The sequence below is a fragment of the Ochotona curzoniae genome, unplaced genomic scaffold (assembly GCF_017591425.1).
Source record: "Ochotona curzoniae isolate NIBS_2020 unplaced genomic scaffold, NIBS_Ocur_1.0 scaffold_4701, whole genome shotgun sequence".
Classification (NCBI taxonomy): domain Eukaryota; kingdom Metazoa; phylum Chordata; class Mammalia; order Lagomorpha; family Ochotonidae; genus Ochotona; species Ochotona curzoniae.
This window is the reverse complement of record NW_024467122.1, coordinates 2,222,175-2,249,894: the sequence shown is the minus strand read 5'-3', so window position 1 is coordinate 2,249,894 and position 27,720 is coordinate 2,222,175. Positions and strand designations below refer to the sequence as shown.

Below are 27,720 nucleotides of genomic sequence, written 5' to 3'. Positions count from 1 at the left end.
TTCAAAATAAAACTGTATTACTTACACTCCTCTGTGACAAACATTTCAGAAATTCCGTGCAGAAAGGGTAAGGTAAGATGGGAGTATCTGGGTACACGCCGTTTTAGGACAGCGACTTATAAACATGTAGACAAGATCGTGCTTAGATGCCTAAATTCTCCTAACCATATCCAACAATTAAATGTCTACATAATGATAGAGGTATGAATAAAAATTAGCATTTTATAAAAATCTTTAATGATATGAACACAAAGTTCATATCACAAAAAACCTGCATGTCCCCAGCACCTCAGATCCTTGCTAGGCAAGCACACGAAGAGCTGTACAGCTACCCCAGAGGCACAGAGTGGCAGGCACGGACGGACACAACACCAACTTTCACCAGCACTAGACAGCAGAAGCTGCTGACACCTGCTAGGTGCTGGCTGCACGCCAGCCCACGTGACCAGGCTGCTGACACCTGCTGGGTGCTAGCTGCACGCCAGCCCATGTGACCAGGCTGCTGACACCGGCTGGGTGCTGGCTGCACGCCAGCCCACATGACCAGGCTGCTGACACCGGCTGGGTGCTGGCTGCACGCCAGCCCACGTGACCAGGCTGCTGACACCTGCTGGCATCACACTGTTCTGAGAGCCGAGGAATCCCTGAGAAGGGGAAGAAGAGTGGCAGCGAGTACAGAGATGTTTTCAGTAATTCAGCTCCTCTTATGCCTAATAATTCAGAGCTTGAGTTTGGAACAGACTGTCCTAAGCATCAAAAAACAAGGTAACATTGTCCTGCAAAGGCACATGTGGATTATCTGTAACATCCTTTGTGGCCACATAGATTTATCAACTTGAAAAAGAAACCAAATCCCGAGCCTGCTCTAGATGGCCGAGTCTTGAGCCCTGCCTGTGGCTGCCTTGCAGGGCTTGAGCGGAAGCTCCCAGCGCAGGCTGCAGCTCCTGCACTCTCGCCAAGGCACAGCCGAAGCTCCACAGCAGCCGGACTGACGCTGATGTGGGCTGGAGGCCGGGAGGAGCAGCACCCTGCAGGAAGCAGCACAGGCAGCAGAGCCGGCCGAGCGCTCACCAAAGCAGAAAGCCAAAGCATTTCCATCTGCAGGAAAAGAGCAACGCGACTCCAGAAACAAACTCCCCCAGATGCCCAGTTCAGCCTCTCTCCACGGCTGTCCTGCCCATCTACACATCACACTGTCACTGACCCAAAAGGTCTTCTCAAACTCCCGGACTTCCGATAATTTAACGAGCCTCAACAGACATGTGCTTCCACTTTTGTAAATGTCCTGAACAGCTCTTTCCCATGTGTCCCCAAAACACGTGACAAAAGCTAATCCAAGTAGGACACTCAGTGGGCTAAAAATGGTGCTGCTAACCAAGGAGAGAACAGTGAGACACAGACAGCTTCCAGGCAACTGAAAGACTCTCACACATGCCCAATGCATCCCAGGCTTTAGTCGCCAGCACGGTGGTGATTACTGCCTCTGCTGAGTCATGCATGTCAAAGTTAACACCTTCTTGCTCTTCTGTGAGAGGAACTCTGGTGTCTCGGAGCCACAAGAGACCTCACGCATGACTAATCAGCTGGGGGCGGAGGGCAGTACGGGCGTGGCGCACACTCCTCCTCCACAGCAGACAGCATGGCGTCCTCAGTAACAGATCGCCTGCCTTCCCAAGGCGGGAAAAATGTACTACAAACCTGTCTCTACAACAAAACACATCAAACTGGCCTTTGGCACGACACAGAGCCCGAGGGCCGAGAGGAACGCCATGCGTGACCTACCTCAGATCCATCTGCGTTGAAATGATCCAGCGCCTGTTTCCGTATCTCTCCCTTAATAGAACCATCCAGACGCTGTGAAAACACACCCGAGGAAAATCATGAGTGGGAACATGCGCTGCACCCTGCACAGCACAGCCCCCAGCGCCATGTGCACCCAAGGCACTGACCATGGGATGCGCTGCACCCTGCACAGCACAGCCCTGCAGCACCATGTGCACCCAAGGCACTGACCATGGGATGCGCTGCACCCTGCACAGCACAGCCCCCAGCGCCACAAGCACCCAAGGCACTGACCATGGGATGCGCTGCACCCTGCACAGCACAGCCCTGCAGCGCCATCTGCACCCAAGGCACTGACCATGGGATGCGCTGCACCCTGCACAGCACAGCCCCCAGCGCCACAAGCACCCAAGGCACTGACCATGGGATGCGCTGCACCCTGCACAGCACAGCCCTGCAGCACCATGTGCACCCAAGGCACTGGCCATGGGCTCTGGGGGACAGTGCTCAGTGAATCCCCTCCCGACTTTCTCCCTCACACACCCCGGCCAGGCGCTTCAGAGCCCAAGAGCTTGCTAGGCCGCTGCAAAGCTCAGGATGGCTAGTGGGACCTAGAGATCAATGAACAGCCCACCCATGCTAACAGGACAGACTGGCTTCTAACATCTGTGGGTTCAGAAGAAATTAGGACACAGCACTGCTTACTGGCCCACTAGTAACTACCCCCATAGGACAGTTCTTAGCCCATACAACAGAAACATCAGCATTGCAGCAAAACCAAAACACTAAAAATACTGTGTTTGGAATACACTGTGCAAAACTTAACTAAAAACGTTAAAAACTGATCATATGCAACAGATCTTCCCAAAATTACACTCGAGCATCAGAGTCATGTGTGCAAACAGGAAGCCTCTGGCACTGAGCAGGACCAACAGCTCTTCATCAGAGTACGTGCCAGTCCTTGGTAAAGGACAACAACGTCACAACAACGTCACAGCTAACCACAGCATGCCACATGCTGCGGAAAACAGACGCTGATACTGCTCCCTGCGTGGGCCGCAGACCCTCAGCACTTCAATCATTTGCACACTTCATCCCTTAGAACCAACTCCTCATTAGAGCAGGCAAATGTGACTCTAAGAGACTGGCTGGCAGCAGGAAGCCCATGGAAGGACCTGCATGTCCCTGAGCTGGCCCCAAGTGCACCATGCATGCAAAGCCCCTTCCTTCTCACTCACTTCAACTCTACACACTGTCCTAACTCAGACAGGTCTCCAGCCAGCAAGTCACAGGCTATAGTTCAAAACAGAAAGTCCTGCTGCTGTGCTTGTCTTGTTCCCACTGGTAGAAACACTGCATCGACTGCTGACAACTCCCCGAGCGTGGATGAAGGGCTGCACTACAATGCCAACAGCATGTGTCCTAGGTGAGTGGCATTGAGCTGTACATGTGACCCTTGAGCAATGCTCGCCACGGCACCCCCTCAAGAGGCATTTCTCACACAAGGTGGGTGTCCGGCCCCTCTGCTGTGGGACCAAGGTAAGGGAAAGCTGACCACCACAACCTGCAGAACTTCTGAGTCCCAAGAAAGCCAAATGACTCACTCTTGATCTCATGTGGCAGCGGAAACAGAGGTGCACAGAGCTGCAGAGACACTGGTCCTACCAATAGCACAGCATGAAGCCATGTGCTCAGACAGCTGTGAAAAGCCTGCCCGTGCCTTTCAGAACAACATGCGACACTGCAGGCTGGACCTCTCGGCAGGCAACCACTTCCTTCACATTCCCGCAACAGCAGAGTAATGCCAAAAGCCGGCGAACGGTCCACCCCTCAGGTTAATCTCAAAAACAAAAGCATTTTAAAATGAACAACCCCTAGAACAGAGGTAAACAGATCAGAATGAACAGCCTCTTTTCCCCAGCGAGACAAACAAGAACAGAAGTGACTCAGCAGTGACATGGCAGGGAGGGCACACCCCCAGAGGGCTGTGGAATACAGGGGGTGCAACCCCACCATGTAGCCAGGCTCAGCTGTCACAAGGACACAAGATCAACTCTGTCTGTTTCTTTCTTCTGCATTCAGGTCTACATTTTTACCACAGACTTCAAGACACCATCTAATGTGCTTTTCTGTTAACCCAGTGCTTCTTTCTCTCATCCTCCAGAAGCCCATCCCTCTTCGCCTGAGAGCCTAGAGGTGACAAGGAGAACCAAGAGCCTTCTGGAACCTTAAGCACAATTATTTGAAACAAGAAAGTTTACTTTCCTACTTCATGACGAAAAACGGGCGCAGGGGGCAGTTACAGAAGCAGCTTACCTGGAAAGGATAGTGTTTAATGGTCAGGTACTCGGCCAAGATATCCAACATTCTCACCATCTGAGAGAAGATAAGGACTCTGTTCCCACGTTCTCGAAGCCTCGTCAACAGTTTATCTAACAAAATCAGCTTCCCGCTGCTCCTGATGAGGGACTGAAGATTTAAAAGACATTCCAATCATGATACGCAAGCACCCACACTCATCCCCCTGAAATCCTAAGAATTCACATTTTGTAACTGACTCTCACGCTCTCGGGATTGTGAAGGGTGTAGCCGTCCGGCCAGCCTGAAATCGCTGACATGGTCTTTTCAACCTGGTCTCTGTGATATCAAACTTCCCAACTAAGTAACCCTTCCCATCTGGCTTTCAATCGTTTGACGCTCCTTCAAGGGTTATCAAAGAGGAAAAGGAGCATTTGCATCCCAAGTGTCTGGTTTTGAACACGATTGTGACAAGCGGATTATGCACACACCATTAGCATCTCCTGCCCGTTTTCTCTCTCGTTCTCCTCCGGGGGCTTAATCAGGTAACAGTGGTTGCAGCACTTCTTCAGCTCCATCACAATGTTAAGGAAACCCGACGTGCTGCCCCGTGTGCCCTTGGCCAGAGCCTTGTAATTCCTGGTGAGGATCCACCTGCAAGTCAAAACAACAACGTGTGAGTCTCATAAACAAATCAGACCGCCAAACACCTGAAGAAAATCAAGTAAACTGAAAAGACTCAGCAAAGACGCAGGGGAATGTTTGTACTGTGCATCTTCTGCCGCTCTGAGCCCTCAGACACGGGTATTTCAACCTCACTGAAAACGGAGACATGAAAAGAAAGCAATTGTGCCTGACTCTCCCCGCACTCCATCCTTGCCACACACACACATGGGCACACACACTTACATGTATTCATATATTGAGATAAACTCACGCAGATATATACTTAAGTGTGGTTGCATATATACATATGCGGAAAACAAGAATACTCATTGAAACAACACTACAATATAAAATGGGAAATCAACTGTCAAGCAGCAAAAGAGTAAATAAATTCAGCTATAACGGTAGAGATAGAAATTATATAACCATGTTAACTGTTGCGAAAGAATGGCAAAAGGCTCATGATGTAGCTTCAGCACATCAAAGCTGAGAACTAGGGGACGAGTCACAGATAGATCTCCATGCACACAGCATCATCCTTTAACTATCACCCTTCTAGGAACGTATCTGAAGTGTCACTGCAGCATAATTCTGGAAGCAATGCAAATGCTAACCCAGGAAAGTGGCTCAATAGATGACACTGCAACAGGCCACTGCAAGGAGAAGTGCACACACTGCTGCGAGGCGCTCTGGGCACAGAGAACTGAGTGAAGGAACGCTCGACTCGACACAATCCCCCTACTTAGCTACAAGTCAGAATGCACTGGCTCACACGCCAAAGCTAGAATATAAAGAAAGGACAAACACTGCGATGTGAAAAATGGTGCCCAACGGGAAAGAGGGACCAGACTGGAAGGCATGGGGTCAGAAGTTGCATTTCAGAGAACACACCAGGCTTGGTAGCTTTGTCTATTGGAATTCTTAACTATTTTAATCACCAAAAGTGAGCAATGCAATCACTACAAAACAATATTAAAACTAAATATATGAATTTTTATATACACAATGGCCTAAATCTACAGAAGACTCTAACAATCTTTAGTGAGATCTATCCTAAAAAAGCAAAAGACATTCTACTAAACAGTGTTATTCTGGGGGTGGCACAGGGCTGTGGCACCAGCACCCACCAGGGATGCCAGTTCTGGAGTCGTAACTGCTCCACTACCCCTCCTGGGGGATGCCTACTTTGGCCCCTTCACCCAGTGAAACGTTCCTGGCTCCCAGCTTGGCTGACGCAGCACCGGCTACTGCTGCTAATCGGGAAATGAGCCAGCAAACGGAACATCAATTTTTCTGACTATTTCTCAAGTAAAATAAATAAATATTACTGAATAATCGTAATCTGTTATCACTGACACTGCTTTTGCAAGATGTTTGTCTGAGAATGAACTCTGTCAGCACGGTGCAGAGGCTTCTGCCCGCTGAGAGAGCAGTGGGCTCAGTGAAAGCCCCGTAGCATCACTGCTGCTACATGCCCCTGGGCCCGTGCAAAAGGGTCTTTTATTTGCATAAAACCCACATGCAGCCGCCACTGCAGCCTTAAATCCTTTCTATTTTACTGACATAATATAAATGTTCTGTGAAAGCACAGCACTGATTAAGTTAATGAATAAGCAAGAAAATGAGGTACAATTTTTATTATTTTTTATAACTTATATTTTAAAAAGGGAAAGTTACAGAGAAAGAAACTGCAAGATCGTCCACCTCTCGGTTCACCCCCAATGCCCACAACAGCGGGGCTTGTTCCAGTAGAAGCCATCTGGGTTTCCCATTAGTGCATTAGCAGGTGTCTCTACTGAAGCGGAGCAGGGACGGAGCCCAGGCACCCCACCACGGGCTGCAGGCATTCCAAGCAGCACTGACACCAACTCCCAAGGTTTTAAAATGCTTTTAATCCTTGGGGTAACGTGGCTCAACAGGCTAAGCATCCACCTTCAAGCACCGGCACCCCATATGAGCACCAGTTGTGTCCCGGCTGCTCCACTTCCTATCCAGCTGCATGCTTATGGCCTGGGAAAACAATCATGGATGGAACAAGTCCTAGGGGGCCCAGCACCCACATGAGAGTCCCAGAAGAGGTGCCTGGCTCCTGGCTTCAGACTGGCTCAGCCTCAGGAGTGTAGCTACCTGGGGAGTGAACCAGCAGGCGGAGAGACCCTCCCCGGTGCTCTATCACTCCCTCTGTGTGTAGTGCTGCTGTTCAAATAAATCAATTCCTCTCAAAAAGAAAGAAAGAAAAAGAAGAGTCTAGCGAGTGGGGGCACCCACTTGTAGTACTGCTTCTGCAGGGCCGACATCTCCACGCGCAGGATCTGCTCCACCTTGGCGGGCAGCGACTTCTCCACGTCCTTCTTGACCCTGCGCAGCAGGAAGGGCTCCAGCACCTTGTGCAGGCTCTGGTAGCCATTCTCTCTTCCTCTCCCATGGTCTTCTTCAAAATCTTCCCAGAACTCAAACCTAGGGACAAAGAGCAGTACTACTTAGCAGGACCCAAGAGAGTGCTTTCACAAGTAAAATTTCTTTTCTAAGGGAACAAACCTTGTAAAATAAAGTCAATCTGTCCTACAACAACAACCTACAACCCCCAGCTACGTGTGTGTTGTATAAACGCTGAAGCAGCTCCGTGTGCTTCACTGAGGGCCCCTCAGGAGCGGTCCCGAAGGGCGCAGTCTCTCTCCGACACCAGGCCCTTCTCTGCTGAGGTCCACCTACACCACGTGGCCTGGCGGGCCAGACCCCAGCTCAGACGTCCACATCTGGCCAGCGCCTGGGTTCCAGTCCCAGCAGCCTGCTCGCACAGCCTCTGGCGGAGGCAGCGGCCCCGGCGGAGCCCTGCTCTGAGTTTCCCAGCTCTTGGCTCTAGCACTGGCCCAACTTCAGTGACGCAGAGTGTTTGGGGAGTAAATCAGCAGATGCAAACACATTTTCTCATTCAATTTTGAAAGTTTATTTATTTACCTTTATTTAAAAAACAGAAATTTCGTGTTGGTTCACTCCCCAAATGCCACCACCTGTCAGAGCTGGGCCAGAACAAAGCCGTCTCCGTGTGAAGAGCAGTGACTCAAGAACCTAGGCCAAACTGAAGTACCAACCATTTGCAAAAATCCTAAATACCTGAAAATTTGCACAATTCCAGTATGCCCAGCAAACCACACGAGAAGCTAGAACGTAACTGAAACTGCAGCACGAGCATCGGTCGCAGCAGGCTGAGCCAGCGCCCGAGTCACCAGCTGATGGCATCAAAGGCCCAGAAACCCGCAGCTCCCAGGCTGGGAACACACAAGGAGACCGGGCAGGGGTCTCCCACGGAGACCTGCACCCGCGGGAGACAAGCGGCCAGGACAACGCTCCTTCTCTGCCTGACTCCGCTTCCCAAGGAAGTAGGAACAGATCTTCAACACCACACAACACAAAGGCAACACAAACAGGATACACACACTTCCACTTTCAGCCCCTAGATTAACCGTCTTCACGCAATCACATAAGCTGACATTTAAGAAAAAAGGATATTAAATTTGAAAATATTGAAGATAGGAACATAAACAAAAATAGGGGAAAAAAAGACAACGAAGTCGTAAATTCCTTCTTTGGAAACATCTGGAAACATCTGCAATTTGCGGCAGCAGAACGCCCTGAGCCAGAGCGGGCAAGAAGGCCACGCACAAGCCGCCAGAAGACACATCCACACGGAACACTGCGTTCTTCACAAATTAAAAGGATTATGTGATGCTAAGGGAAATGAGCGAATCCCAAAAGGTTAGATACCACATGTTTGCCTTGATTTAACCTGTAATTTTTGTTTGTTTGTTTGATTGTTAGTTTTTGAACCTGTCATTGATACTGTCTCAACCCATGTGTTTTGAAGAATTGAACTTGCATTATTTTTAACATATTGTCTACTCAATACTATGTCAATTAATTCCATAACATTGTATATTGATGCTGATGTTTTGTTGGGGCTTTTAACTGACCGGAACTTTACTCTGTTAGCTCTACCTTCAGACCAGAGAAGGTCTCCCCAAGAGGCCACTGAACTTATCTGGACAATACAATGCTGGACTTTATGCTAGGTATATGCTTGCAATGAAGGAATCTCAACTGAACTTGAACTGTGGTTATACAGCAAGGTGGAGGAATCCACCATGGGAGGAGGGTAGTGGAGGGGTGGGGGGAATCCCAGTGCCTATAAAACTGTATCACATAATACAATGCTAACAACAATTAAAAAAAAGTAATTAAAAAAATTTTTTTATTTTAAAAATTAAAAAAATAAAAGGATTATGAAGAAATACTAAAACTAGGATATAATGCCAACGAACTAGGATCAGCAAAATGGCCAAACTCCTAGAAATACACAAATTTGCAAACCTGAGTCAAAAATTTCTAAAATTCTCCTTCTTTATTTAAAGGTCAGAAAGACACAGAGAGAAGCAGTGGCTGGGGCTAGGGAGGGGCCAGGACCTAGACTCATCGGGGTCTCCCGCACGAACGCAGCAAGGCAGCCACTCCAGCTGGGGCCCCTCTTGCCTCCCAGGGCACACAAGACCCTGAGCAGGAATCGAGGGAAGACTGACCCTGAATCCAGGCACATCGCAGAAAGACCTGGGCGTCCCAAGCAGCATATGAACTGCACAGCAAATGCCCACAAATAAAAGAGAAAACCTGAATAACATTTTTAAAATTTCCACAAAGTGAAAAACGACATTGCTACGTAGGTAACTGCTATCAAATATTTTAAAAAGTGACAAATTTACACAAACTCAGAAAATAAAGAAGGAATATTTTCCAATTCATTATATGATCCTGATATAACAGATGCCAAAAAAAAAAGAAAAAGAAAAAGTAAAGAGGGATCCGGCAGTGTGGCCTAGCAGCTAAAGTCCTTGCTTTGAACACCCCGGGATCCCATATGGGCACTGGTTCTAATCCCGGCAGTTCCACTTCCCATCCAGCTCCCTGCTTGTGGCCTGGGAAAGCAGTCAAGGACAGCCCAAAGCCTTGAGACTCTGCACCCGCGTGGGAGACCCCAGAGGAAGTTCCTGGATCCTGGCTTTGGATCAGCATAGCATCAGTCGTTGCGCTCACTTGGGGAGTGAATCATCGGACGGAAGATCTTCCTCCCTGTCTCTCCTCCTCTCTGTATATCTGACTTTCCAATACATAAATGTTGAAAGAAAGAAAAGAGAAAGAGAAATGAAAGAATGGAGGGTAGAGCCCAGCATGGTAGCCTAGTGGCTAAAGTCCTCACCTTAAACACACATAGGTGCCGGTTCTAGTCTGGGTGGGCAAACTTCCCACCCAGCTCCCTGCCTGTGGCCTGGGAAAGCAGCCGAAGACGGCCAGAGCCTTGGGACCCTGCACCCGCGTGGGAGGCCCGGGAGAAGCTCCTGGCTTCAGTTTGCCTCAGCTCAAGCCATTGCGGCCACTTAGGGAGTGAATCACTGGACAGAAGATCTTCCTCTCTGTCTTTGCTCCTCTCTGTATATTTGACTTTGCAATAAAAATAAGTAATTCTTAGGAAAAAAAAAAAAAAGAGGGAAGGAGGAAGGGACCAGAACCCTCACAGGACAGGCATGCAACGCGGCGGTGAAGGTGTCACGTGGCGCCCCAGCCTCCTCTGAGCGCCCCGGGGTCCTGCCTCCACCTGCACCCCAGCCTCCTCTGAGCACCCCGGGGTCCTGCCTCCACCTGCACCCCAGCCTCCTCTGAGTGCCCCGGGGTCCTGCCTCCACCTGCACCCCAGCCTCCTCTGAGCGCCCCGGGGTCCTGCCTCCACCTGCACCCCAGCCTCCTCTGAGCATCCCGGGGTCCTGCCTCCACCTGCACCCCAGCCTCCTCTGAGCGCCCAGGGTCCTGCCTCCACCTGCACCCCAGCCTCCTCTGAGCACCCCGGGGTCCTGCCTCCACCTGCACCCACCTCCTAGCGCCAGGTCCTCCTCCACCTGCCCCAGCCCCTGCACCGGGGTCCTGCCTCCACCTGCACCCCAGCCTCCTCTGAGCATCCCGGGGTCCTGCCTCCACCTGCACCCCAGCCTCCTCTGAGCACCCCGGGGTCCTGTCTCCGCCTGCACCCCAGTCTCCTCTGAGCACCCCGGGGTCCTGCCTCCGCCTGCACCCCAGTCTCCTCTGAGTGCCCGGGGTCCTGTCCCCGCCTGCACCCCAGTCTCCTCTGAGTGCCCCGGGGTCCTGCCTCCTCCTGCACCCCAGCCTCCTCTGAGCACCCCGGGGTCCTGTCTCCACCTGCACCCCAGCCTCCTCTGAGCGCCCAGGGTCCTGCCTCCGCCTGCACCCCAGCCTCCTCTGAGCACCCCGGGGTCCTGTCTCCACCTGCACCCCAGCCTCCTCTGAGCACCCCGGGGTCCTGTCTCCACCTGCACCCCAGCCTCCTCTGAGTGCCCGGGGTCCTGCCTCCTCCTGCACCCCAGCCTCCTGCTGCTCTCCACCTGTGCACAGCAGATGGCGGCCCAAGCCTGTGGGTGTCTGACACCCACACAGGGAACTAGACTGAGCCCACGTTCTGGAAAACACACCTAGGGGGTGAAACACCTGATACTAAGATGACTTCCCTTGCGCTTTTCTCTCTTGATTCTCAAATAACAGAGAAGGAAAAAGAAAACTTCTACTTTTCAAACAACACGGAAACGGGAAGACTACTCACAAATTTTCACAACATGTCTGCAAATCCTGTAGTCTGTATCTAGAGCATGTTTTAAAAGAAACAAAGAATGTGGCCGTGGTGGTTGCCAGCATCCCATCCCTTGATTGCTCCACGTCCATGCAGCTCCCTGCTGGCACCTGACCTGGGGTGGGAGCTGGAGACCACCCAGGCCCCCATGTGGATGACACAGGCGCAGACCCCGACTCAGACCTGGCTGTTTCAGGTTTCTGGGGAGCGAAACCAGCGACCAGAACACCAAGCTCTTGCTTGTTCTCACCCTCTGTTGGCCTGCGTCTCAGATAAATGCGTATTTTAAAAAGAAAAGAACAACTTTTCAACTCAAACCAGCCAAAATATTTACACATTGCACTCCAGACATTCAACAGCCAAGGACCACATGAAAAGTTGTTCCATATCACAGAACTACCAAATGGCCAAAACCAAGCAGACAGTGCATCCAACACCGGAGGCCCAAGAGAAACGGAGCCTTCTAACACGTCCCGGAAGAAGGCAGCACTGCAGTCATTCTGGAAAACAGCACGGTAGTTTCTAAATCCCAAATGAAAGCTTGCAGACCATCCCCTTAAGTATCTACCAAGAGAAATAAAAACAAATGTCCACATGAAGACTTACTAACCCCAAACTCAAAGGGGGCATTTGGCACTGGGTAAAATCCCTCTGGGGACGCCCGCATCCCACAGTGAATGCCAGAGCTTTTGCTAACAGTTCTACTTCCAACCCTGGCTTCCTGGGAACGGGCCGTGGCTGGGGACACAGACACTCTCCTGCAGAGCTGGCCTGGGATCCTGACACAGGCGCTTGACTGTGGCCTGGTCAGCCCCGGGCTTCTGTGGGCACCTGGGAAGGGAATCCGTGCACACAAGATCTGTCTCTCTTGGGCCCGGCGCGGTGGCCTAGCATCTAAAGTCCTTGCCTTGAAAGTGCCCGGGATCCTATATGGGCACTGATTCTAGTCCCGGCAGTTCCTCTTCCCATCTAACTCCCTGCTAGTGGCCTGGGAAAGCAATCAGGGACAGCCCAAAGCCACGGGACCCTGTACCTATGTGGGAGACCCCAGAGGAAGTTCCTGGCTCCTGGCTTCAGATCAGCACAGCACTGGCCATTGCACACACTTGGGGAGTGAATCAATGGATGGAAGATCTTTCTCTCTGTCTATCCTCCTCTCTGTATATCTGACTTTGTAATAAAAATAAATAAATCTTTAAAAAGAAAAAAAAAGATCTGTCTCTGACTTTCAAATAAAATAAAAATAATTTTTAAATCAAAGAGAAAAATAACAGACCCAGACTAAAGCAATTCAAATGTCCACCAAGCTGTGAGTGGACATGAATAGAACGTAGCAACATTCCCAATGAAAGTAAACCACTGATCTTCTCTATGTTACACTGAGCAAAAGCCAAAACGAACCACGGCACCAGGACTGGATTCCACAGCAGCTCCGTGAGTGACGGCCTCGAGCAGAGGCTAACCACAAACTGGCTCAGGGGAAAGCTGCGAGCTGGACTGCACTGCAGGGTGCAGAGCCAGGGCCCACTGCCGGGTGCTCCCGGGCGGCCGAGATCGTCCTGCTCAGAACGGGCAGGAAGTGAGCAGCTCGTTCCCCAAGGCCTGGGTTCCCCTCCTCGTCTAGGCAGGCTGAGAAGGAAGTGCTCACACACAGCAGCCGGCCACATGCAGACAAGAAAGCAGAGAAGGCGCCGGGCATCGGTGCAGGGGCTGAGCCCAGGGAGGGACAAAGCAGTACAAGTTACGGCAGGATGGTGTCCAGGGCCAGCCTGGGCACGGTGCTTCTATTATTAAAGATGAACCCCTGGGTACTTTCCCAAGCTGAGCCGACTGCGTTCCTCGGATCACCTCACCTCCAGCATGCCGATTTTCCTCCAAACAAGAAGGTTTGGTGTTTGCTATCTAACAATCGTGTCGCAGTGTCTTAACGAGCACAGAGGGGACCTGCTTCCCGTGACTCCTGTGCCTCCTGTCACTGTTCTGGAACGAGTCCTTACTGTCCTCTCTCACACCGTGCTTTGCCCACACCATGCCATCTGCCTCCCCTCAGGCCTGTTAAAAAATTAAAGAGAAAAAAAGCAACACTGGCATTTCAGACGCCGCGGCTCTTGGAAACACACAGGAAGGAGCTTACTTGTCCGGCATAATGAAGTGCAGCAAGGACCAGAGCTCCTTGAGGGAATTCTGAAGAGGGGTGCCTGTGATCAGGAGCCTATGGTTGGACTTGAAATCAATCAGAGTTTTATACAATAAAGAGTCATCATTCTTCAACCGATGGGCTTCATCCACGCCCAGGAAGGCCCAGTTAATACTGCCCAGCACAGTCTAAAGTGAAAACAAAACACAACGAACCACCAGGTCAGAAGAGAACCCAAAAGTGATTCCAAGTATTCATCATCGCTGTACGAAATACCAGCACAGGAACACAGACAGCTCTTCCCGGACGTGAGCCTCAGCAGGCCTCTTCGTTACGATAAAAGGAACACGTCCTTACTTGGCAGGTGCGGGAGGCAGGACGCATACCTTACCGCAAGCAGCCATACACTGCTGTGCTAGGCAAAGCAGGACCAAACTCAGGACACTGTGTTCTCTGGGAGACACGTGTGTTTGCTGTCCCATGCAGAACAGAAACGCCAAGAGCTGCCCAGCTGGACCTGACCGTGTCATCCCAGTGGAACCCACCCAGGTGGTCCTGCAGGTCCTCTCTCCAGAGCCTGCTCACAGCCACAGCACAGGGAAGGCTGCAATGTCCGAGCCCAGCTTCCAAGGGCTGGCGACAGTCCTGGGCGAACTGCTGGCCTCGCAAACCCTTCCTCGTCTAGTTCTACTGGACAAGGCAACCGGTGTGGGCCTTCAATAGAAGACTGTTTTCCATTTAAAATCTTAATACGCTTTGAGCACTTTTTTTTTCTCTTATCCATTTGCTTGCTTTTCTAAACAAAACAAGAAAAATAGCACGGCAAGCAGGAGGCCCAGAGCCGCCATCAGGACAAGTCACACTAGGAAACGCAACCTTCTGTCCCGGCACATACCTTGTCTTTCAGGAGAATCTCGTATGTTGTTATGAGAGCATTGAATTTCAGCCTTTTAGACTGGGAATGAATCCACTCATATTCCCGAATCTGTGAGAGAAAACGGGAAGTAAGACACAACTTCTACATTTACCAACCTATGTCACACAAGTCTTCTGAAAAATGCAATAAAAACATGCCAAAAACTCTCATTAGCATTTAATCACTACTTCACATATTCTAAGTTACCTTAGTAATCACAATATATAGTAAGAGTTAGAACTAAAATTATCAATTACTAAGCCACAAAAACTTTAATGTTGGAATTCAAAGAAACTACACAACTCTAAATCTACTCTAACAACAGTTGATCAAGCAAACGTGATTAAAGCCTCGTGACGAGCTAAGCCAGGATCTATCTATCACAGTTCTAGAATTTTCTTCAGGAAATACAATTTGACCTCAAGTTGGATATGGCAAGGTTTTACTGCAATTAAAACAAGTTCAATGTGTGACTCAGATATGCCATCGATCAGAGCAGGACAGAAGGGAGACAGTCACGGCAAGGAGGCCAGCAGCCCAAACAATCGCCGTGAGGTGTCAGTGCGGCGACCCCGAGCAAGCACATGGCTCTGAGGAAGCCCCGCGCACTGCATTTCCGAATGAGGAACTGTGATAAGATGCTGAGAGCTGGCAGAGCCTACAGGTGTTTAGCAGGTAGAACTTCCTGAGGCCTCACGCCCTCTCCGCTCCCTTTGTCTGCCTTCACATCTAGAAGCTCTGCATATAGCCAGGTTGTACAATCTGCCTTTCCTTTCAGTCTTTCAGAATGGCGAACAGATGAACTGCCAAGCTAAGAACTGGGACCCAAGCATGGCATAGTCGGTTGAGCGTCCACTTGCAGAGCCAGCTGCTCACTAATGTGCCTGGGAAGGCAGTGGAGGATGGCCTGGGTCCTGTCACAGACCACCTTGGGTTCAGTGACTTAAGCCTCCACCTGCAGGGCCAGCTCCCTGCTAATGTGCTTGGGCAGGGCTGCCTCGGGTTCTGTCTCCCTACAGGAGACCCATAAGAAGCTCCAGGCTCCTAGCGACCAACACAGCTCCGGCCACTGTGGTCATTAATGCGGAGTGAACCAGCGGATAGAAGCTCTTTCTCTCCTCTTCTCTCTGTAAAATCTGTCTCTCAAACACAAACAAATAAATCTTATTCTTAAAAAGAAAAGCTAAGAATTATAACTAGAAATTCACACTTAAGGCAGGCTGCAAGTTATCTAATTTTAGTGAAAAGAGCAGATAAAAAATAAATCTGAATTATCATGAAATACTACAACATAACTCCCAAATGTTTAAGGAGTCTTGATGACTTGATCTTCTTAGAAGCAATCTTCCAGAAACAGTTTCCATACAGTGATCAAAGCCATGTCCCGGTGCCCACGCTGGCAGGCCTGGGCACACGTGCCGGAGAGAAGGCCTCAGGAGAGAAGGCCAACAGTGACCAGGAGCTTTATACACAGTCAGATGCGACCAAGAGGTGCTGTGTCACTGCGTTCTAAATCCAGAACACAGAGTTTGGCCTAAAATGGTTTATTTTCCTTTATTTTTATTAGATTTCCCTCTCCAAAGTTAAAGCACTTTATAGTCTTTAAAAGGCTGGGAAACAAATTCTAAGAACTTGCTTATTATTCATGAGATCTCTCTATTCAAAGAGCAACAATGACATTAAAATTCTATACAACATTCAGTCCGTCTTAGAATCCTATAAAAAGTGGTCTTAGAAGTATGACGGCTAGGGAGGAGAATCGTGGAACACAGCGCCTGCACCGAAGCAAGACTAGCACTCCGTGTTAAACAGTGAGCACACCCATGTCTGTCACATACACATCTCTAACTACTGGGGACACAGCACAGTGTCAAAGTAGTTATTTCATTCAAGTGTTTACTAACAATTCTACTTAAGGTCAAGTTCCAAAACACATTGAGAACAGGGTCTACCCCAGCTTGGTTTGTTTACACACCGTATTTCTGCTCATCAGGTCCCCTATGTAAACCACTACGTTAAGCTCTGGAGCCCAGATTTCAAACTCTCTCTGCCATGAGGTGAGGGTGGATAAAGGGACGACTATAAGAAAGGGGCCATACAGCTGGTGTTGGTGGAACAGGTAGGAGAGGAATGATATAGTCTGGATGGTCTTTCCCAGGCCCATTTCATCAGCAAGGATGACACTGTTACTTCTGCGGAAAGAGAAAGACAACCGTTAGCCCCCAACAAGCAGTACATCCACCAGCAACAACACGCCTGCGGGCAGCAGACACACACCTGGAGCCGTGAGCCTGCTAAGCTTTCCTCTCTCCTGCAGTTTACCCAGCCTCCTGCCTAGAAGTCCCAGCACAAGGAGACTAACAAGAGATCTAAGTGTCATCAAGACGCAGGTGACAGTCAGGCTGTTCCTGCAACAGAGATGTGTATAGAACGTGTAACCTTCTCTAACACTGCCACAGGAAACTCAACAAAGAAAACCCAGGCACAAACCACTTCTTTCTTCTCGCTGATATGTTTTCTTTTTAGAGAACAACTCCTTCCATATTAAAGATGTGGGCCAAGTGTCCTGCTATTTACTATTATGCTCCTGAGTAATACAGTGTGGTCCGGGCCTCAGCACCAGGAGCAGTTATCCGCACGGCAGACATGGTAAACACCTACAGAAAGCTCCCAGGCTCACTTTCCTCAATCACAAAGTTCTGTATTTGGTAATGCATGTTGGAGAACCACTGAGCATCTGGCCACAGAGCAGCTAGGGGCAGCGAGGCCTCCTCGGGCCTCTCCTCGACCTACTTGCACCAGGAATGCGCCAGCCAGTTGAGCCCTTCCAGCTGGTAGTCTCGCAGTTCCAGATTTTCCCCTCCCAGATACGCAGGCTGCTTTTTCAGTGCCACAAATCGAGGTCTCTGCTTCAATGCCTACAGGGAAAAAACAAGGGGTGGGGAAACAGCTCTGATAAAAATCATTCCATGGGCCCGGCAGCCTGGCCTCACAGCTAAAGTCCTTGCCTTGAATGCCCTGGGATCCCGTATGGGCGCCGGTTCTAATCCCGGCAGCTCCACTTCCCATCCAGCTCCCTGCTTGTGGCCTGGGAAAGCAGTTGAGGACGGCCCAAAGCCTTTGGACCCTACACCCATGTGGGATACCAGGAAGAAGTTCCTGGATCCTGGCTTTGGATCGGCATTGCACTGGCCGTTGCGCTCATTTGGGGAGTGAATCATCGGACGGAAGATCTTCCTCTCTGTCTCTCCTCCTCTGTGTATATCTGACTTTCCAATAAATAAATGAAAATCTTTTTAAGAAAATCTTACTCCTGTTCCTGTGTTAAAAGGATGACCACAATTCCTGCACCAAGACATAAAAATGTAAATTTCTTTAAAAGATATTTATTTACTAATATAAGAGTTATAGAGATCTTTCATACACTGCTTCATTGCTCAAGTGCCCCAAAACCAAGGCTAGTAAAACAGCCTGTGCACCCAGACCACCCTCCACTGCTCACTGAGGTGTGAGCACCCAGACCACCCTCCACTGCTCACTGAGGTGTGAGCACCCAGACCACCCTCCACTGCTCACTGAGGGGTGAGCACCCAGACCACCCTCCACTGACACCGAGGGGTGAGCACCCAGACCACCCTCCACTGCTCACTGAGGTGTGAGCACCCAGACCACCCTCCACTGACACCGAGGGGTGAGCACCCAGACCACCCTCCACTGCTCACCGAGGTGTGAGCACCCAGACCACCCTCCACTGCTCACCGAGGAGCACGAGCAGTCAGGACACCAAGTGGAGCAGTGGCACAGGATGCTGCCACTATAGGCTTACCTCACTATGCCACAACTTACTCCCCAAAAACATAACTTCACTTGTTGATCAACAGCCCCCACTGCCCCGTGCCTCTGGTACTATATTCACAGAGTTCATCCTGAAGGAACAGCTTTGTACTTCACTTGTTCTTTCCCTGAAATAGGTCTGTGGACATGACTCAGCAGCACTCACGCCTAAGTCACGCCTGCCGTACAGCACTGAGATTCCCTCACAAGGATGTCTGGATACCGCTGTGAGGCAGCAAGTGCAGCTAGCAGAGCTCACAGCCAGCGTGGTGCCAACACCCCTGGGACCCGCACCTTGTGGCCTGAGGAGCACAGGGGTGACCGGGACATGCACAGGCTCCAAGAACTCCACCTAACTGAAGACTGAGTTAAAAGGTAAGTTTATTCTGGTGCCAAAAAACATAAAAGTCCATGCACAAGAAGGATATTGAGAAAGTTCAAGAACAATGAGTATTAGAAACAGTTTTTGATGGACTTCAGTCATGAGTTCCACTTTTTCACACACTCTGCCAAGCACCCTTGTTCTACAAGCAGAATTAACTTTGTGCTGTTGTATTCTGCAGCGGCTCCCGCAATGCTTCAGAGAAGGAGAACAGCAGAGCCTTAGCACAGCGGCCACAGCAGGAGGCTGGCTCCCTAAGGAAAGGCCGTGGTTCAGATTCCACAGCTCTGGGAAGTAGGATACAGCTCCACAGTTTACCCAAAATGTCAGTTCTGCTGCCAAACTGGTTTGGGAAGCAACAGATAAAGCCCTGCACATTCCTTTACTGTTCATTTTTCCAAGCCCAACACTGTCTACATCCAAGCCCATTCGTGTCTACAACATGAATGTACAGCAAAAATTCATTCTCAATGTTATCTGGCCACGAAAGGCTCTCTAGGGTCATGTCTCAGATGAGAGCTCCGGGGAGCCTGTAAGAACTACCACTTCAAAAGCGCACTGCACGGTTGTCCAGGGCTCTCCAGTGAGGCAGCTGGCAAGGGACAAAACTTGAATTCTCCAAAGTACAGCCATGCAGCCACTCCTGCCAAGTCTTTCCTCACAGGACCTGGCATTCCCAGAGGCTCCTCTGCACTGCCATCAGATGAAGCGTTCAAACAAAGCTCACCTTCACCCTCACGCCCGACTTGACAAGGTAGCAATATTCAGAGAACAGACGCAACACACACTTGGACCAAAGGCAGGCAGCAACGGCACCTCCCTCCGGCTTTGGTATGCTCTGTGAAGGGCAATGCCCAGGCCGCTGTGTGCAGTGAGCACCCATTTCTCAGGAGCCAGAGGCAGCTGGTGCTGCTTCTCTGACCACACCCTCTCTGTGCATTCTGAACCAAGAAAAGGCTGGCGCCATCAACATAACGTCAACTCCTCACACACAAACTTTGATTACACTGAGGACGCACACCCACCACATTCCAAATACAACAAATTTAGCAAACACAAAACTTCACATGCTTATTTCTTAACCGGAAATTCAAAGAAACCAGCTTTTTTTTTAAAGATTTGTTTATTTTTATTGGAAAGGCAGATCAGATTTACATATAAGAGAGACAGAAAGATCTTCACTCCCCAAATGATTACAATAGCCAGACTCAAAGCCAGGAGTTTCCTGCAGGTGTCCCACACAGGTGCAGGTTCCCAAGGCCCCAAGACTTTGGACTATCCTTTTGCACCTTCCCAGGCTACAAGCAGGAAGCTGGATGGGAAGTAGAGCAGATGGGACACAAGCCAGTACCCATATGGGATCCCAGGCTTGCAAAGTAAGGATTTAGCCATTGAGCCATCGCACCTGGCCCAGAAAACAACCTTTCTTAATCACTTCTCTTCGTGTCTCTAACTGGACTAACTGTAAGACGAACAAGCAGTAAGGCCACACTAAGCTCTCCCAAGTACATCACAGGCCACAGCTGCCCACGCTCCCCGGGAAACCGAGTGCAGCGCACAGCTCACCTTGCACTCCCTCGTTGGGATGGTTTTCGAGTTGTTCCGACTGTGGAAGCTATCAATGCAGCCCTGGAACTTGTTGCTGATCAGGGCTTCGTCCTCCCAGCTACACTCCGAATACGGCAGGCCCATCCACTTGCACAGGTACTCGGGCTCATTGGAAGGTGCTGGCTTGCGACTGTGAGCTATTTTATACAGAAAAATTGACACACTAGCAGTTGTCCACTAGCGGTGCAAAGGAACATTCTCTTTCATAATGAATCAGCACAACATCGTGTGGCAGAACAATAAACTCCAAACCTGGACTGCATGGCAGAGAGCTTCTCTCACTTACCTGGGAAATCAGTCTGACCCAATGCAGATTTACTTGTCTTCACAGCTAAACAAACGCAAAGTTAAAACAGTAAATTAGAACCATAATCACGGAAGAGATGTGGGGGTCTAGGTATAAAAATACAAATGTATTCAATAACATCACATCTTAAAACCTCGTCTTCCACCAAGCCTCATCTCAGACGATCACCCCATTCTGTCCCCTTTCAGAGCAGGACTCCCCGAAGACACTGCTTGGACTCAGTCACTTTCCAATTCTCCACTTGCCCCGCAGGCCTCAGAACCCTGTCCACAGGCACGTTCTCCCAGGCCGCCCTACTGCAAGGTCGAGGCCCGGGACCTCCCCGCCCGCACTGGCAGTGGTGTCCCCTCCCAGCCTCTTCTCCATCCCCTCAATGGCTGCTCATCTATCTTCCCTACCGGCGTCTTTCAACTTCCAGGACCACAGCGCCCTCACACTTCCTCTTCTCACCATGGACATGCTGTTTCTGATGATCCCATTACGTCTCAGGCCTAACACGTTATCTAAAGACAAATCTGCCAGCCAAAAGAATTCTAAACTTGTGGCTTAGGAGTGCTCTAGTTTCAGAATATTCAATTCAACAGGAAGTGTACTGAATTTCCAACTGCCAGATCAAGTGCTTTTTTAAAAATAAAATTATTTCTACCAGAAAGGCAGATTTACAGATAGAAAACATCAGAGGGAAAGATCTTCTTTCTGCCGGTTAACCCTTCAAACGACTGTGATGGCTGGTGCAGGGTCCCAAGGCTTTGGGCCATGCTCTACCGCTTCCCCAAGTCACAAGCATGGAGCTGGACAGGAAGTGGAGCAGCGGGAACACAACTCGGCACCATATGGGATGCTGCACATGGTGGTAGAGGTTACCCTGTTGAACCAGGGTGCCAAGGCCCAGACCAAATTTTTGATACCTATGGCAAAATTTTGATACCTATGGCAACCTCTCCCTCAACCTTACCACTAATTAGAAGATACCTCTCTTCTCTGATGTGAAGGTTCAAGCCATATGCCCTCACATCTTCCTGACACCTCTTCTTTTCATTCCTCACATGCAACTTTAGCAGCAAATCTTTAGGTTTCCTTCAAAATCAATCCAGCTATCTGTCTAACCTCAACACATGGACAGGCATTACAACGTGGTCAGGACAAGCCACCCATGGCCACCTACATCCACATCCGCACATCTTGAACCAATGGAATGGAACCGACTCCTGCCTCCACTCCCATCCAGCTCACTCCTCATGTGTAGACGATGGCCCACGTCCATGCGGTCCTGCCACCTACGTGGGAAACCCAGATGGGGTCCTTGGCCCCAACCTTCAGCCTGGTGCAGTACCAAGTGCTCTGTGCATTCAGAGAACGTACCAGCAGATAAAAGTACTCTGTCTGTGAGAGGGTCATTCTTCAAGTTAATTAATTAAAACTACATCAACAGGGCCAGCACTGCAGCACAGCCACCGCCTGCGACTCCCACATCCCCCAAGGGTGCTCACGCACTGGTTCGCGTTCCAGCTGCTAACAGCCTAGGAACAGCAGCAGGGCCCGTGGGGCCACATGGGAGATGCAGAAGGCACTTGTAGCTCCTGGTATTGGCATGGCTGAGCCTGGTCACTACAGCCACTTAGGACATGAGCCAAAGGATGCAATTCCTCCTCTCTCTAACTCAAATGTATATGTATTTCAAACAATTATATAAATAGTGGGGCTTCTCCCTTAAAATCTCCTTTTACATCAGACATATTAAGGAAACAACACGGAACTAATTGTCTTACCCATCTTCCTACCCTAATTATGACAAGATTGTCAAAAATAATAAATTTTTTTAAAAAATTTTTAAAGAATTATATAAATATTCTTAAAAATGTAAAAATAAAGAAAAACAAACCTATAAATTACACTAGTACATTCCTCCCCAAAGCGACAGTGCCCAGTCCTTGAGCTCACCACCAGATCCTGTGTACTCACCAATCACTCTTTCTACTACTTGATACTGCCTGTTCAGCTCGGAGGCCAGTTCCTGCTGGCAATTGAAATACTCCACATCTTCAGGAGAAACTTTCCCTAACCTAGATGGATGCCAGAAAGAAAAAAAAATGCAGTATTAGAATCCACAGACTCACATGCAAAATATCAAAGCAAAACTGCAAGGCGGGAAAGGAAGCTGCTTTCAGTAATCTTAACTAGTTACCGAGCCAGAGACTACGGAAACTCAGAAACCTTAGACTCGCAAAGTGCACTACTCATTCCCCTTGCCGATACATCCTGCCAATTATTAAGAAAAAATTTTTAAGTAACTATTTTGGGTCCAACATGGTAGCCTGGTGGTTCGTTTATGAGTTCTCCTTGCATGCGGTGGGATCCCATATGGGCACTGGTTCATGTCCTGGCTACTCTATTTCCCATCCAGCTCCCTGCCTGTGGGAGGGAAAGCAGCAGAGGACGGCCCAAAGCCTTGGGACCCTGCACCCACATGGGAGACCCAGAACAAGATCCTGCCTCCTGGCTTTGCACAGGATCAGCTCCAGCCATTGTAGCCAGTTGGGGAGTAAACCAGTGGATGGAAGATCTTTCTCCCTGTCTCTCCTCTCCGTAAATCTTCAGCACAATAAAACTAACCTTAAAAAATAATAACAATGGATTAAACATAACTTTCATGTGACAAATTCATGTGCCCTCCTGTTATAAATGTGCTTGTCTAAGCAGTTGAGGACAGTCACACTGCGCTCTAGGTCTGCAGCTTTTCTCAGGAATGTGGAATCTGCAGAGCCGAGAAAATGCAGCTTATTTGGAAAGCTCATTTTTACTCTTAGTACCAAAAATTCTGAAAAGGACAATAGCAGCAGCACAAAATTAGACAACGCTGCATCTCATACTGTGTCACTTATAACAACGTGTTACACGCTACTTCCGTCACTGGGGCTGCTGGCGTGGGCTACAGGGCCCCAGCTCCTCCTGGGCAGCCGAGCACCTGCTGGCTCTGAGGGGACTGCACAGCAGACCCCTTCTTCACGTCATTTCTGCAGACTATCAAACCAAGATCAGCCTTAACTGTACCATTACTTACAGGTTTCTACAAGTTTACGCCTTCATTTCTAAGCCATCTCATCCAACCATGGGAAAATATGCAGTAGGATAAGAAGAAGAATGGGCACTACATTCAGGGTGCCAGAATCTAATTCTGGGTCCACAGGCTGAGCTGCCCTATGTCTCCCTAGTTCCACATTCTACATTTCTACTGTGAAAATTAAAGAGATACAAGGTAATGTGAGAATAACGCTAAATCCACTAAATTAGTCACTCAGCAAACCTGGTAACTATATTTTAAACTATACAGCATCTTAAGGTCGCAATATTATAAACAGAATGACACACACTCTCATAATTAAGGGGAAACGGGAAATCCTATAGAGTTATGACTACGACACATTTTATCAAAAACCTCCCCCATGGAGATGGCACCACAGGGAACCCTTCACTTGCAGTGCTGGCTTCTAATAAGGGCGCCAGTTCATGGCCTGGCTGCTCCACTTTCCATTCAGCTCCCTGCTTCCAGCCTCGACAAACAGCAGAGCAACCCATGTGTGATACCAAAAGAGGGATGGGCTCAGCTCTGGCCGCTTGGGGAGGGAGCAGGACATGGGAGATTTCTCTGTCTCTCCTTCTCTCCCTTCCCTACTTCCCTCAGACTGCCAGAATCTCTCTTACCACTGTTTGATTTCCTCCTCCTTCTTCTTGAAGTTCTCCAGCTTCTTCAGGCCCTTCACCTTCTGCTGCTGCAGGGACTCTTCGCTCTCCCACGTGCTGTGGATGTAAGACCAACCCTTCCACTTGATGAGGTACTGGGCTTCGCCCTCGTCCTTGGCGCTGTCAAAGCCGCCCGCAGGGTCTCCATTGGCTTCCACGGCGTACACAGTGGTGGACGCTCCCGTGGCTGCAAACAGTCGGTGGCGCTCTGAAGACAGCCGGCACAACAGACCCCGCAAAGTCTCCCCCAGAGCCAACCAGCTGCTGTCTCCAAAGTCAGCTGACTTCATGTATGGAGCAAAGCACAGATGAAACACACAGCAACTTCAAACAGATTCAAAATGTAAACACATTTTCCCATTTTAAAGCATATTCCAAAACATGCAGATGAAATCAAAGAAAGGTGCACACATACAATGTTCAAATGAAACATCGCATTGCTTTGGTCCCTAACTGCGATGACAGAATCCTCTCTCCAGGAGTAATGGAAAACCAACACCCTGCCCACACCTAATTCCCCATCCATCCACCCAAATTAGCTCTCTAAACCGCAACTCAAGCCACAAGGAAAAAAGACAAAGGAACAAGTTACTTTAAACCAACTGAATTACATCAACTAAGCTGGATATTAAAAAACCTTCACCATTATCCAAATACGCTTTTAGCCAGTTTGACATTTTCACAAGGAGATTTAGAAACAAAACCTTCGCTATTAAAAAAAAAAAACACCTTCGCTATTACATCACATCTTAATAAAACACATTTTATCTTTTCCAGCTTAATTTTAAAATCACAAAGACATACAGAATACATTCCTTGGTCCCCAGCTCTCAAAAAGAAGGTGAGCCAAAGATGCCAACATTTCACAAACACAGCGCACACCACATCACAGTGAAAGCGCGTGCAGGTGCGGAGCCACAAGGAACCCGCGTCGCCCAGACACACACCTCCTTTCCGGCCCAGCCTCGAGTCCAAGACCTTCTCGATCGTTTCGCTGTTGTCTTGCTGCTCATCAACTCCTTCTCCAGTCATTTCAATGAGATCGTCTGAGTCGGTCTCAAAGTCGTCATCTTCTTTGTAGCTGCAGGAGGAGTAACGCCAGATCAACACCGGGACGTGTACGTTCACGGGAGCAGGGAGCCAAGCCTTGGTTCCCACATGCAGTGTGCACACCAGCCACGTGGGGCCTCACACCTTTTGTCTCCCCTGCTTAGTCCTGACACACGGTCAGGGGTCAGTGCAGCAAAGCTAACTCATGCTTCAAAACACGACGTAGAAAATAATACCGTATTTTCTTTTAGTAGCAGATCATTGCCACGTAAAACAACCAAACTACCACAAAGAAAATGAAAGAAAAAAATGATTATATCAGGCCAGAGACACAAGATTCCTAAGATGAAATGTGTAACCCCTGTGAGCATTTTGTCTCCTTTAACAAAGAGCTTAAGAAAGCCTTTACTATGGAGAATTCCTGATACTAAAATACTAAAAACGTAACCTGCCATAATTAACAAAAGTTTTAGAATCATGAAAAAAAAGCCACGCAATCCTAGATGCGGTAGCTCCAGTGAAGGCTGTGCGTCACTATGGAGCGACCCACTCCAAGTCGCATCCTAGTCTACAAATTATTCATGCGACACACCGTGAAGTCATTACATCACTCCCAGGACTCAGTCAAAAGAAACCTACATATCCACACAGAAAATTCAATGTCCACAGACTTCTATAAACTAAATATCAATGTGTGCGGATTATCTACTGCTTTATTTTACGTTGCACTAACACATCATGCTCTATTAAACAGCTTGATAAAATTATACCCATATTATCAGCTGGGTAAAATGAACCTGAAAAAACTGACGTGACTCGAAAGAATCAGGAAGGGAGAGACAGAACATGTTTGCTCTAAGCGCGATCCCCGGGAGAAGCAGACAGAATGGGAGCAGGGCACGCGGTCGCTGGGAGAAGCGGACAGAACGGGAGCAGGGCGCGTGGTCGCCGGGAGAAGCGGACAGAATGGGAGCAGGGCGCGCGGGTCACCGGGAGAAGCGGACAGAATGGGAGCAGGGCGTGCAGTCGCTGGGAGAAGCGGACAGAACGGGAGCAGGGCGTGCAGTCGCTGGGAGAAGCGGACAGAATGGGAGCAGGGCGTGCGATCGCCGGGAGAAGCAGACAGAACGGGAGCAGGGCGCGCGGTCGCCGGGAGAAGCGGACAGAACGGGAGCAGGGCGCGCGGTCGCCGGGAGAAGCGGACAGAACGGGAGCAGGGCGTGCGTGTCGGGGGAGGGGCTGCCTGCCACGCTCTGCTGCTCCACCTGCTCCACGCATCTCACTTCTGCTACTGGAAGAAAGAAGACGCAACATCCCAAAGCCACCGGAGCACACAGATCACCGGTCACAAGAGCAATCCCGGACGCGGAGCACACCCGCTCGGAGGGACCAGGCGGCCCCCATGGGGAGATGCGGGGAGACGCGGGGAGACGCGGGGAACAGCCACCCGACACTCACCTGACATTCTTGGCTGCTCGCCTGCGAGTCTGTCTTTTGGGAGCTTCATCATCTTCATCATCATCATCAGAAGAATCCTGCTTCTTTCTCTTTCCACGCTGAGTCTTAGTTTGCTTTTTAACACGAGGTTTAGGTATTGTTCTAAAAGGAGAAGTGAAAAAAAATGGCCAAGTTTTTACTTATTCAGTTGATATCTACTTCAAATAATCTAGGGACATACCTGGAATTTCGCCCAGGGGATGTTAAAAACACATATTCCTGGGCTGAACCCCTGGAATTCTGACTCACTTAAAAATCTGCACTTTCAAAGCCTGATAATCACCAGTCATTTATGAGAGACACTGAAAGATACTCATTTTTCATCAAAATCATCTGAAAAAAAGAATACATATGTGTGGCCTGATACAGTAGCCTAGTGGCTAAAGTTCTAGCCTTGCACACATCAGGATCCCATATGGGCACCGGTTTGTGTCCCAGCCGCTCCAAGTCTCATCCAGCTCCCTGCCTGTGGCCCGGGAAAGCAGTCGAGGACGGCCCAAAGCCTTGGAAACCTACACCCCCGTGGGAGATCTAGAAGAGGCTCCTGGCTTCTGATAGGCTCAGCTCCAACTGTTACAGACACTTGAGGAGTGAATCAGCAGATGGAAGATCTTCTCTTCCTGTCTGTAAATCTAACTTTCCAATGAAAATAAATAAATCCATGTTTGTGTGTGTGTGTGTGTCTGATCTCGACTCTCGTGGACACACTGCAAACACACACTGAATTCAAAGGTAAAGGAATTCCTCCTGAAGACACAGCCTCCCGCAGTGGAGGCACAGCCCAATGTTGTGCCTCATCTGTAGTCACAGGAGGCTA

At 49.4% G+C, this 27,720-nt stretch overlaps 1 protein-coding gene across 4 annotated transcripts in view; it reads right to left on the bottom strand.

Annotated features, from left to right (window-relative positions):
* Positions 1 to 27,720, bottom strand: part of CHD2 (chromodomain helicase DNA binding protein 2) — a 128,986-nt gene that overhangs the window by 52,037 nt on the left and 49,229 nt on the right. For all 4 annotated transcript variants that reach the window (XM_040968782.1, XM_040968783.1, XM_040968785.1 and 1 more), the window contains 14 exons: positions 26,865 to 27,005; positions 25,304 to 25,437; positions 24,318 to 24,543; positions 22,578 to 22,678; positions 20,595 to 20,639; positions 20,267 to 20,445; positions 17,278 to 17,402; positions 16,460 to 16,676; positions 14,464 to 14,553; positions 13,566 to 13,756; positions 7,015 to 7,203; positions 4,572 to 4,734; positions 4,099 to 4,251; positions 1,783 to 1,854 (listed from right to left, as the gene is read on the bottom strand). In XM_040968782.1, the coding sequence (XP_040824716.1) occupies positions 1,783 to 1,854; positions 4,099 to 4,251; positions 4,572 to 4,734; positions 7,015 to 7,203; positions 13,566 to 13,756; positions 14,464 to 14,553; positions 16,460 to 16,676; positions 17,278 to 17,402; positions 20,267 to 20,445; positions 20,595 to 20,639; positions 22,578 to 22,678; positions 24,318 to 24,543; positions 25,304 to 25,437; positions 26,865 to 27,005 (2,026 nt within the window). The remainder of the gene's footprint in view (positions 1 to 1,782; positions 1,855 to 4,098; positions 4,252 to 4,571; positions 4,735 to 7,014; positions 7,204 to 13,565; positions 13,757 to 14,463; positions 14,554 to 16,459; positions 16,677 to 17,277; positions 17,403 to 20,266; positions 20,446 to 20,594; positions 20,640 to 22,577; positions 22,679 to 24,317; positions 24,544 to 25,303; positions 25,438 to 26,864; positions 27,006 to 27,720) is intronic.